Raw genomic sequence first — 13,269 nt, forward strand, 5'->3', positions numbered from 1 at the left:
CAATTAAAAAAAAATAAAGGAAAAAATGCTGAAATAAAAATAAAGTAAAAGAAAAGGGAGAAAGCTAGAGAGAAACTCACAAGTAGATTTCTCTACTTAGCCCAAGGAATGCATCATAATATGAGCTTCCCTACTTGACCAGAGAGTCACTCTTATAAGGATTACTCTACTTGGCTTTAGGGAAAGGGAGACAATTAAAATAAAAGCAATAAATTGATGGTTATATGGCTAAGAGGGGCAAATCCAATACATACACTAGCCATGAACCTTAGGGGAAAGGGATAGCAATAATGTAACGATTGAAATTAAAATCCTAAATTAAGAAAGAAAGGGTAGTCAGAAGAGTAAATGAGAGGGGGGAGAGAAGACTATTGAAGGAGCCTACTTACTTGAACTTGAAAGCTTGGGTGATTTGAGATACTACCAGTACTAAAAACCAGATCTAAAATAAACCAAATCTGAAATTTTTAGTACTAGAGAAAACAAATCTTGAAACAAAAAAATGAACTTGAAAAAAAAAAGATGCTCCATGGCTTGTGATCTTGTAACCTAGATCTAAGCCTAGAACTATAACTTTAAAAATTACAACTCAATTGCATAAATCATAAACATAAAAGGTTGAATAAGAATAAAAGAGTGATTGCATTAATTGACATAAAAAAAAAACTATTACAAAAGTGATTAAAGCAAAAATAGAGAAGAACTAAAACTAAAGAGAGAGAGGGAGAGAGAAGAAAACTAAGCATAAACTAAGAGGAATAATAATTAGAAGAGGGGAAGAAGGGGCTTTTTTATAGGGCTTTTGTCTTGCCTCCTTTCTTTTACAAGTCTTCTTTAAGAAAATAAAGAAAATAAAATAAAATATTGGTAAAAATCCTCATTCTCTGAGATATTGTGTGAGGAAAGAGAGAATCCGTTTCCAAAATTAACAAATTCTATTCCTTCCTTGCAATATTAACCAATATCTTGCAATCTTGATTAAATTAGAAATGAATCTCTGCATAGCATCTTCAAGATCTTGTGAGGTGTGACAAGGAGAGAGAATAATCTTCAGGATTTTGTTGGAGAGAGGATATGGTACCAATGAATGTGTCCCACCTTTGAACTGGTTCTTGATTCACTTTAAGCACTTTCTCTTGTAAACTTAAAAACTAAAAAAAATAAGAAAAATAAAAGTAGTACTATCCAAAGTGGGGCAAAATGTACACTTATCTCCTAAGATTTCGCACATTATTGTGCTCATCACTGTACAATCTTCTTCCTTAAGCTTCCTCTCTTTGTTAATATTATCTGCTCCCCTCTCTATGTAAATTGTCAATTGGTAACAACTAATAGGTGTTGCTTCTTTTATATAGATGAGGAGCAGATATTAACCCTGAAATAGAATACAAGTGGGATCCTCCCATAATAGGACCCAATTGTAAAGAGGCTCACTGGTCTTTACACTTTAAGGTGGTTAACCAAAGACTTGTTCCATTAGGGGATCACTCCTAAACTGTTCTTCGTCCAACCCAGCCTACCGATCGACACCCAACCACTAATTTGACCTCTCACAATGACTGGTACTAAATCATACATAGAAAAACATTATATTCTCCCACTTGGCCAGTAACATGTTATTGCTTCAACCTTAGATTAGATAATTTGTTATCACAAAATAGGAAGTGTTGAAAGTAGCTCACCTGAAAACATTACACCGTTGGACCAATTAAGAACACAAATACCCAATCGTAAGCGTTATCACATCTTAAGTTAACATAGGACACTACACGTCAAAGTGCATGTACCTCACCCACTTTTGGGCTACACAGTAAAGTAGTGGTATAGAAATTACATGTCACAGTGATCGAACATGTCAAATCCAAATTAATCATGACTTCCAACTGAAGTCGCTAGTTACTCCAACACTGGGAGCTCACTGGAATCATTCTTCACATGGTAAACTACCACTAGAACTACCAAAATAGTTACTTCGTATAGAAGCAGACTACACCTCTTATCAAGAAGCCAATGGGGACTGGATCCATAAGTCCTTATACACTAGCCCGAGCTCTCAAACCGAGAAAACTCTACTAGATTAGTATATACTAGCCCAAGTCCTCAAACTGAGTAACTCTACTAGCTCACATAATAGTATATCCAACTTTAAATAACCTTTAGTACATGAGGGGGATAACACTACACACTACCTCTACTATCATTCAAGGTTGATAACAATTACATGTATAAATCACAGAAATAATATGGTCATAAAGCATCAAGCAACAATAATATTAAAACAAAAAAGCAAGGTATCGTTGAATAAATAAAACAATTAACAAACACCGTGTATCAATAAAAAAAATTATACTCCCCACTAACCAAATACATCAAAGGATCCAACTAATCCCATAGTAGTCATACGCTCTTTAAAAGGAACTTTAGAATCAATCATTTGTTAGTGAATTTATCATCATACAAAGAATGATGAAATTATATTACTCCCACTGATCTTAAGCATATACTCTCATCGATGATATTTTCCTTATTAAAAACAATATGATAAATTTGAATTAAACTATTTATTTGACCTCTTAGAATTGTCAATAATGTCCACTAATGGTCTTGGCTCCTGTGGGTTATAAGTCCACCACGCTTCCATTGTGGACCCCTAAACATGTAAGTGTCTTTCAAGTTTAATCTCAACCTTAATAAAAATTATTTGTATCTTGGCAAACATAGCTATGTTTGGACGTTTAGTAATATAAAATGAATTTGTAAAGGACATTCAAAAAAAAATTTATTAAGCAGGATCCAAAACTAGTATACCATAAGACTATCAACAAAGTTAAAAGAAAAGAGTTTCCATCTGAGTGACGGTATATAAACATCATTATTCAACTTCTAAAAACAAAATCAAAAGATTTAATAAATAACTACTTCTACGTAATCTACTTGAATTCTCTCATCATTCCATGCATATGCAGCCATTCCATCACTTGAGTCTCTTTCTATTTCAAAAGTTCTTCCAATATTTCTTGAAGTTGAGTACATAATGTTAAGGTCTCCTTTTCCTTCATAAATTCTCATGTCTAGGTTTATAAAATTGGCCATTGTTTCTGAAATTTGTTGGCAACTGCTGCTAGAAAATCCTTGGCCTTCTTTGGTTCAATTATACTCTCTCTAATAGACTTATCAATGGTGTGCCTTATAACCAAGGTACACAGACGGTTTGATTCCTCCCACTCTTTGGAGAGTATCTTGGTTTCAGTATTACTTTCAGCTGTGGGTTTGAGAGGCTCATCAGTTAATAAAGCGATATCCAAATGCATGATTACTAGTGTCACAGTTAAGGATTCAAACCACTCTTCGTAATTTGTGCCATTGAGTGCCTTGATTGATGTAAGGTGGGATATCAAAGTTGATAAACACAAAAATAGTTTACCCAAAAAATATACATAACAAAGCATATATCATAACAATGCCACTAATTAAAATCATAAATATGACCAAGTGGGCAAATGATCAAATTTCTACCAGTCTCGTTCCCATAACAAAATAATAGAAAAACCCAAAAGAACTGGGTGAAAGGTCCTACATCATTGGGGTCACACCTGTGGTGGCAAGACCACCCAATACTCGGTGAACTCTAAGTAAAATGAGATGCTTAAAAAAACAATTCATTGAAAATCTCGTCACCTGTGGTGGCAAGACAAAGACTCCTAATTCCATGAAGCTCAATAACATCATCCTTACTTGATCGAGTGGGACCAACCAAACGAAGACTCACCTGTGGTGGCAAGAGCATGACGTTCGTCATATGGTCTTCTCGAGGGCAATCTATAAACACTACCAGCGGTGGTCCCATGCCCCGAGAAACTAGTTCGTTGAACGGAAGCATCGTCACTCAAGTCATGGAATCCCGTCAACAAGATTGCAGACAAGGCCCATGGGTTCAGTCTTGGGTGCAATATAATATTATGGACTATTTCAACCTATTAAATGGAAATATTCCAAGCCTAAATCCATGTAAGCGACCCAGTATGATAATCCCATAAATAAAATATCACATGGCACATCCCAAAATTACAATCATGGTGGGTAAACAGATTTATAAACATTGAGAAATCTAGTGTAAATGTATTATCACAGTTGTTTATTAATATTTGGTTCTATTTATATAGCAATTTATACACTTTTTAATGCATAAATAAGCTATTTACATTTGGTTTTACATCATAAACGAATCCAAACTAAATTCTGTTTCTATTTATATAAATAGAAAGCATGAAAGGTAGGTAGAAATAGGCTTATTTCATATTATGTTTATATAAATTGCTATCAGAAATAAATAAAAACAGACACAAACATATTTATGCAATTCTGTTCACATAAATCAATTCTAGAAATAAACAGAAAGCAAAACAAACCTATTTATGATTCTGTTTATAAAAGAATACATTTTAAGAAATAGAAACAGAATCAAAAGTGAAACTAATAAAAGAGTTTCACAAAATTATTTCTCACAAACTGTTTCCAAACAAACAAACCAAAAATATATATATATATATATATATGTTTTAATACAGTCAGCAGTCAGCCTTTGATCGGTCAACGGTCAATGGTCAAAGTTGACTAGTCAATGGTCAAACGTTGATTGGGTCAATAGGTCAACTCGATGGGTCAACGAAGTGGGTTTTCAGGTAGGGAAATGGGTCAACCTGGCCCAACTGATCTGGTCCATTTCAGACCGGTTTTTTTGACCATCTTGAACCATTTAATTTGTTTTGAGTTAATTTGGTTCACTATGAACCAATTTTGGTTCAATCAAAACGAAAAACAAAAAAAGACAAAAACTTGTAAATAAAGTAAGGCATGACTTGTACAGGAAGCTTTTAATGCTTACAGTACTGTACTTTCCAATTAAAAAAAAAAACTTACTTTCCCAATGAAGTAACGGAATCATATTAAATTAGATTCTAATATCTAATTAGAAACAAACAGAAAAAGACAATTCTTAAAATAAACTTATTTCCATTAAATTATTAGAAATCAAAAGTTTGCAAGTTTCATGGCTGCGTTCCATGGCATCAGCCGTAAGGAAAAATAAAATAAAATAAAAAAACTCAAATTTGTGCAATGATAACCAAACTATAGGGAGCGTGCATAGGCATACACTTTTCAGATTTTGCCAATTAATCAATCAAACCTTTTTTTTTTTTTTTTAATTCCATGAAACCCACGTTAATCTCCTCTCAAATCGAAAATAAAAAATTCAATCTTATAATGAAACACAAGAAATCAACATAAACAATGGAAGGAAACGATACTTGTAAACTCAAGATCAAAACTTCCATAGATCTTAAAAAAAAAATAAAAAAAATTGATCAAAACCTAAAAATGATTCAGGGAGGCAAACAACAAGAATAATATAGATTGTTCAATTATCCAATCATATCCCTCACTCTAATACCAAGTGTAAGAATAATTTATAGGATCGATATGATGGATTAATGAACAAAACCAATAATACAATTATGAATCTAACTAACACATACAAAATCCAAATCGTATTGGAAAAACTCTACAAGCTTTAGCTTTGCCCTCGTTGTATAATCTTCTTCTCTGAGCTTCCTCTCTTTGTTAGTCTTGTATGCTCCCATCTTTATGTAAATTGTCAATTGGTAACAACTAATGGGTGTTGCTTCCTTTATATAGATGAGGAGTAGGGATTAACCCTGAAATAAAATACAAGTGGGACCCTCCCATAATAGCATTCAATTGTACAGAGGTTCACTGGTCTTTATATTTTTAGGCGGTTAATCGAAGACCAGAATTCCCATTAGGGGATCACTCCTGAACCGGTCTTCGTCCAACTTAGCCTGTCGATCAACACCCAACCACTAATTCGACTCTACACAATGACTGGTACTAGCCCATACATAGAAAAACATTACTATATATGCATGACATCCACCATTCACATGGTTCAATTTAAATCCCATAACCACTAACAATTGCTTGCATTTAATCATTTCATTTCATTCATGTGGAAATTAACTTTTACAAAACCACATTTCAAATTGCCAAAATTTGATAATGCTTTTAAGTGTTATCTTATAACAAGTGTATATCTCATGTACAAGAAATTTTCACACCCTTAAACAATACTCAAACATTAAATCATATTTAATTATAAGAGTTTAAGTGCCCATGGGCCCACAAGCATTTCAAGAAACTAAAATAATGTGTGTGTATATATAGATATATATATATATATATAACCCCATATAGGCAAAAGTTTCTTTGGTCGGCACTACAGCTAAACGAATAACTGGTCGGGACTAATTTCATCCTTTGAAATGGAATCCTAAAATCTCAACCGTTCAAGCATATCGTCTCCTGGCTTCCCACCACTGTCGAGCGAAGACCAACTCCGGATGGCCAGCGGCTCCGGTGGGGCCATGCCTTATCTCTCTATTTCTCGTATGGTACTCCTAGGTCTCGCTCTCTGGTCTCTCGACGCTCACCCCTGTTCTCTCTCTATCGGCATGTACCTGTTCCACAGACTCAATCGAGACTATTAGACCTTAGGTCCTTCTCCTCTTTTCCTCCTTTTTCTTTTCCCTATGATGTCTTGCCCACATATCTCTGATCAAACCATATCACAGCTTCAAGTTTTTTTACCAAAGGTGTAGATTGATTCTCTTTTTTTTTTTTCTTTCCCATATTTTTTCATCATGGACATGTCTTTGGAAGAATCGTAGCTTGGAGAGCATTTGGAAAGGAGCGGGATAAGATTTTTTCCTATCACCGTTGTTGTCCGCGAACCACGATATTGGTCGTGCTTGCAGGTAATCTCTGCCTTTTAATATCTATGGTTTACGATTTTTTATTTTCCCTTCTTTTTTTTTCCATCAGTTATCGATTTTCCTTTTGCCTTCTATATTTGTTTTTTGATAGGTAAATTTCAGTGTCAAACTCCCTAAATTCATTATTTGCTTTCTTCTGATCTGACTTTTAGCTTTGATTGTTCACTCCTATCCTGCAAACAAGAGGGATTTTTTTTTTTTTTGGGTTAAATGCATAGTTATTGATGGGTGTGCTAAATATTTGATTGGATGAATTGACAATCTTGGAGCTTCTCAGTTGAAATTGTCAAAAAATTGATTTTTGCTTTGATCTTAAAGAATTAAATTCGATTTGCCCCTTATTATTTCATTTTCTGTTTAAGCATCTGATGATAGGGTGTATAGGTTCTCCATATCAATGTAGTTCTTTCTTAGTTAAATTCATTGATTCTTGTATCTTCTGTTCCTAGAGTTTGATTCTTACTTCTTAGCTAAATTCAGTGATATGGAGACCTTGTCCCAAATAGCAAAGTCCCCAAACTAGTTGCATGTGCTTTTGTCTTCTCTGCTATGGCGCTTGTTGGGTTAATACTTAGTAAAGCAACAGATTATCTTGTTGAAAAACAAGAAAGTTTGTTAGTTACCACCTGCATTAAAAAGCCGGAGAAAGGGAGATTTTCAAAGAGCTTGAAAATAACAGAGTGAAATACAAGTTTTCTATGACTTTGATCCTTCTTTTGTTGCTAATATTGGTTGGGACAATTTTGTTATACAAATTTGAGAAGTTGGATCTTGTTGATGCTTTCTATTGTAGTTGTTTTACTATCAAAGCTTTAGGATATGGTGATAAGAGCTTTTCAACTGAAATGGGACATGTATTTGCTGTGTTTTGGATATTGACAAGCACAATTTGCATAGCTCAGTTCTTTCTATACTTAGCTGAGCTAAATACTAAACGGAGGCAACATTTGCTAGTCAAATGGGTTCTGAACCAGAGAATGACATACACAGATCTTGAGGCAGCTGATCTCGACGATGATGGGGTTGAGGTATGTTGAGTTTCCATTGCTTTGAACACAAAGAAAAACTTGCACTGAATTTTCTTCCCTCACGATTTCAGTTATACAATGGTTTCTTTATATTCTCTCATCTATCTATTCTAAACTTTACATTCTCCTATAGATGGTTTAGTTTCTCTATAATGTTCTTTTCCTTTGCTTCAGTTTCTTGGTAGTGTACACCATAGAATGAAATATGTTGCCAAACCAACCAATCAAATAATTGTTAGCAGATCATTCAGCACAATGACTACAAGTTTGAAATACAGAGTCGGACATGTCATTTTTAAAGGGGGGCAGCAACTAGCATCATCAATGAACCCACCTCAACCACCCAGCCAGTCCAACTAAGTTCAGTTGAGGGTTTAAGATAGCATTTTTATTCTTGAACATGAAAGAAAATTGAGGAAATAACTGAACTCAATGCTTTTTAAAGCATCCTTCATAGCTGTCAAGACTTCTTCCTCTCCTGCATTCCCTCTTGCTCTTTGGACATTTGACTATAACCAAGAGAAGGTTGAGAAGATTAATAGTAAGCTTCATAGTGGAGCTGCCCAAATTTATTTTTATGAATTTATGTAGTGGCCAAAATTCAACTAAATTTCATAGAATTATCCTTGACATAAGACCTCTAAAGAACTTCAAATAGATGAAACAATTCCCATAAACCACACAAAATTTGTCCACTCACTGTTCACAGAAATGCAGCAAACTTTAGTTTTAAATGAAGCACATATTAACCAAAATCAGATGTGACCCAAAATATTTGTGTTGTCTCTGGTAGGGGTTCCACTGAAATTGCAACTACATAACACACAATTTTAGTAAGGAAATGTATTCCAAACTGAAGAGGTGGTGGGGAGTAGGAAGAAAAGGTTCAAACCAGATAAATTACGCTTCATGAAGCTCTGTTTTCACATTCTCAAGGCCACCAATATCAAACTTTAAAGGCATTTCATTTTCCCTGCACTCCCCATCTCTGCTGCCATTTCTGTCTCTCTCACATTCAGCATCCTATCACGATCACTATGGAATGTCTCACAAAATAGAACTTCAACATGATTCTGAAAACAATGCATAAATCAAATGCTCTTGATTCATTTGTAAAAGCATTCCATCAGGAAGTGATCATCCATTGTCTGTGATCTTGAAACAAAAGGGGAAAAGAAAGAAAGAACACTACTTACTATAACAGTTAGCCTTGAAACTTGAGAAATTAGAAGATTCACATGCTAACCCAAGCTCTGCATAATGTATTGGGTCATAAATGATGATTTAAGAAGGGGAAAGAAGAAGAAGAAAAGAGGACATCAGTTTCTACAGCTCTGAACTCAAAAACAGAGTAACTATTATAGGCAAGAGGCAATGAGAATGCAACCTCGTGGAGTCTAGCCATTCTCAGAATTAACTCAAAAAATTAGAAATTAGGATAAATAAGAGTATGAATTCCCATTGAAACCCATCTATTCAACTTCAATACTACTCCAGGTTTTCTTTGCAAAGCTGACAGATACATATAACAAGGTAAAACTAACAACAGAAATGGAAAAAAACATAAAATAAACACAAAACTGAAGAAAGCAAGAAAACAAAAGGAACCCATGAAGCTAAAGTTGATTACTTGACTCCAGAAATTTATTTACCAAAAAAATAAAAAGGGTTGAGGTTTTCTGGTCGGACGCCTCATATAGGAATCTTGTGAGGGGTGTTTTTTGGACCGTTGGATTTAAATTTCATTGTCCTTTTGCGCTGCTGCTGGTTTGCTCGTCTTCTCCTCCTCCTCCTCCTCCTCCCCCAAGAGGAGAAGAGAAAGGAGGGCTCGGCTTAAGATTTCTACTTTATTCTCTTTAAATTTTCATTATTCCTGGATTCCCCAGCCGCTCCGTCAACAACTCCATCGATTAGTTTGGTTTTGGATCGAGACTATCGCAATAGGTTTTCTGGTTTGAGGTCAGAGTTTTCTTCCTTTGACCATTTCTTATTCACCTGTTTTCGTCTTGCATTTTATTTGTTATGGAGTGATTCCGTGTTCTTCTAGTTTCTTTGATTAGTGTTGTCTATTGCATTCAGCGTATGGGCTTCACGAGTCACATAAATTTAATATGAGAACGTTTCCACTTTCTAATGAAGATGGGTTTCCTTTTCTTTGAGTTTTGGGGTGGGGATTCGGGTTGCAAACTTATCTTACATCGTTACAATTACACTGCATTGTGTTCTTATTATTAATTTTTTCCCCTATTCAATATTCTACAACTGAATGGTGATTTTGGGATTTGGACGTTGCATTTTTTGTTGCCTTCATTATATATATTCCTTTTGGAAGAAGTTAAAGTTCCATTAATCATCAGGGATACATCACCAAATCGAAAAAGACTTGGATTTGGAATGCAGGATTTGGTTCGCTATGAATTATCTCACTAAGACAAAAAACAGTTCAAATAAGATATGATCGTCCATAAACATTTTTGGGCAACTGTTGTGGTCCGTAAAATAAAGTTTCCAACATAATTATAAGTTGGGAAGATAAAAGATGCCAGTCGCATCGGATATTTAGACAGAAACAAGACAAAGAGGGGTATGTGAGCCCAAGCCAACGCCCCTCTCTAGTCATGATTTGTTACTGAATTTTTTGTATCTTTGTCTATAGGCATCATGTGGGTGGGCTACATATTGATGAGAAGTTGCTATCGATAGGGACTTGAGGTGTTATTTGGGTTGTAAATTAATGCCCAAGGTAAATTGGAATATCTAGTATCTTCACCATCTACAAATGCTGCAGGATATACAGAGTGGGTGTGTGAGAATGATACTTCACTTGTATGGCTATGGAATAACATTAAATCCTCAGTGGCATGACCTGACGGTCGCCTGACTGAGATACTGTAAGTCTATAACCGAAAAATTATAGCCTGATTATAGCATGGTAACTGACTGACTGAATAGAAATGCGTCTATACCCTGGATTATATGGCCTGATTAACTAAACGGGTGGAAACAGTGCAGGGCTACCTACTTGAGAGTGGGTTCTCTTTGATGAAGGTAATGAAATTTGATAAAGGGGGAAAAAGGGTTTTAGGTGGAGGTTCATAAACTGCCCAGTTGGTTTAGGTTGGATTTCTTGATGAATCTGGTATGGTAAATTTCTTGGACCAGTTTGCTAGTGGATGATGGTCTCTTGTCTAGTCAATTTTGGTATGCTTTGATGAAAGGTTGGTTCTTGGGGTAAGAAAATGAAAACACTAAATTAGAGATCTGCTGATTAAAGAAAGAATAGTAGACCAAGAATCATGACAGGTTGATAGAACATCAAGAGATAATAGAAACATTTATCTGATAAGAGAAACATTTATCTGCCATAATCTGATAAACCACAATTAATTTTGTGATCCTTAGTAATTTTAAGATGTTTACCATTGTACTCCTGTTATGTGGGTATTAACTTGATGCAAAGATGAATATATCAACAGAAAAAAAAAAAGGAAGAAAAAAAGAAGAAAGGGATGAAGAGTTATTCATTGCTTCTAGATGTGTGGGCTTCCTTGCCAATAACTACTCCAATGCCGAAAAGGCCTTACTGGTTTAATGGGCCTTTTCAGACTTTCTATGCTTCTACCCCTTTCCTGTACTTCTTCCCTATTGGCTGAGCTTGTTGAGCTCTAACACTTAAGTTGATGGATGGACCACTCTAGACACTTGGTTCCTTTTCTTAGAGCCTGTGGTGCCCTCATTGTTGTAGGGTGTGAATTAATGCTTACTCAGTTATCCATGGGTGCGGTCCAAATTGGGTGTCGAATCAATAGTTGGTTTGGGTCGGGTTGGGTTCCATATAATAATGTCCCATTTAAGTTTAGGTCCTTGAGGGCAGACCTTGGCGCAACGACAAGGTTGCTCTATTGCAACCAATATGGTTCGAGTCAGGAAAAAGCCTCTCCGCAAAGCGGGGATAAAGCTGTGTATATTATGATCCTCCTCAGACCCTGCAGTGGCGGGAGCCTCGTGCACTGGGTACATGCCCCTTAACTTTAGGTCCAACCATTTGCTGCCCATCAGGTAGGGCTGTAAAAAGGTCGGACATGGAGCGGATGCATGCATTTCCAATACCCAAACCAATTCTTTAACTGGATATCTGATTAAATATGCAATGGATCTCTATAGGTGTATCTGTATCTGACTCCATTTGTTATCCTAATACTCGATATAGTAACTGGATATTCAATTAGGTTAAGTTAGACATTAACCTATTGGTATGTGTATAAAATTAATAAATAAAAATCCACTCTAACATAAGGCTTTCTCAATGGCTTAGTAAAAATGTTTTTGGTGAAATCTTCAATGGCTGATTAACCATCTTTTGGGAACACCTGAGAGCTGAGATGGCCATGAAAAGAGACTAAAATATGTAAATCTCTAATCTGAGGAGTACTTACTGCTGGATGTAGGCTTTGTAGTTTACCGCATATAATTCTATTGGTTCCCTGCTTGACATCTGGGTGTTTCTATTGGGCAATCTGCTTTTGTACTTTCAGTTATATGGTGCATTTTTAAAATGTGCAGTTGTTTGCCTTTGTTTTGAATCATATTCTACATTTTCACTTTATAGTTTAGGAACCAGATGCTTTATACACTTTGGAACATTATGCACAGTTATGGGATTTAGATCCTGTTCAAGCTGATTTTTACTGCCAATCCATAGGTTGTTTTTGTCTCGATGGTATGCACACTTGGAAAGGGGAGAATGGCAGCTATGGTGAGGCTTCTGGAAACTGGAAACTTCTCGGAAATCACAGCAGGTACTCTTGAGATTTATTCTTGCCCCCTGACATCCATGGTTCGAGGACTGTGGTAAATCTATGTGCTGGGTGCAGTTTAGGAAATCAAGTTGACAAGCATCAAGTAATATCTGCATCATAAAGGGAAATCATAGAGAGTGTAATTATTTATTGGTGTTGTAGAAAATCATAAATTTAAGCTGATGCCAATATTAGAAATAATGGCTTCTATGGTTGTTTCATGTATGGGGCACACACCTTCTCTTTGATGAGATCTTTGTGTTACTTATCAAGATAGGAAGGAATGGTTTTACTGTGTGTGTGTTCTCTGGACTGGTTTTTTGTTGCACTGAATGTAACTGGTTGAATTATGACTACTTACACGGTGAATGAATCTGAAGTCATATGGTTTTTGCTTATAAATATTTTAGCTGGATTTAATACTGAAGTTGGTGAATCCTCGATTTCACAATCCATTCATAGAGAATTTCGTGAGGCAGATGCAGCAAATTTGCTTGAAGAAGAAGGTTAGATATTTTTTCTTTCTCCAGATGTTATGCTACAAGGCTTGATGATTTCTGATACATCCTGGAATATTAATACTTGCATTAA

At 35.5% G+C, this 13,269-nt stretch overlaps 1 protein-coding gene across 1 annotated transcript; it reads left to right on the forward strand.

The window, feature by feature from the left end:
• Nucleotides 1-7,334: 7,334 nt before the first annotated feature.
• Nucleotides 7,335-12,905, forward strand: LOC122068796 (two pore potassium channel a-like; the record flags this gene model as incomplete). Its single annotated transcript, XM_042632704.1, is given in 3 exon segments — nt 7,335-7,458; nt 7,461-7,879; nt 12,582-12,905. Coding segments are annotated over 3 exon segments (696 nt in total), but the record flags the coding sequence as incomplete, so codon positions are not given.
• Nucleotides 12,906-13,269: the final 364 nt, after the last annotated feature.

The sequence above is a fragment of the Macadamia integrifolia genome, unplaced genomic scaffold (assembly GCF_013358625.1).
Source record: "Macadamia integrifolia cultivar HAES 741 unplaced genomic scaffold, SCU_Mint_v3 scaffold459, whole genome shotgun sequence".
Taxonomy (NCBI): Eukaryota; Viridiplantae; Streptophyta; class Magnoliopsida; order Proteales; family Proteaceae; genus Macadamia; species Macadamia integrifolia.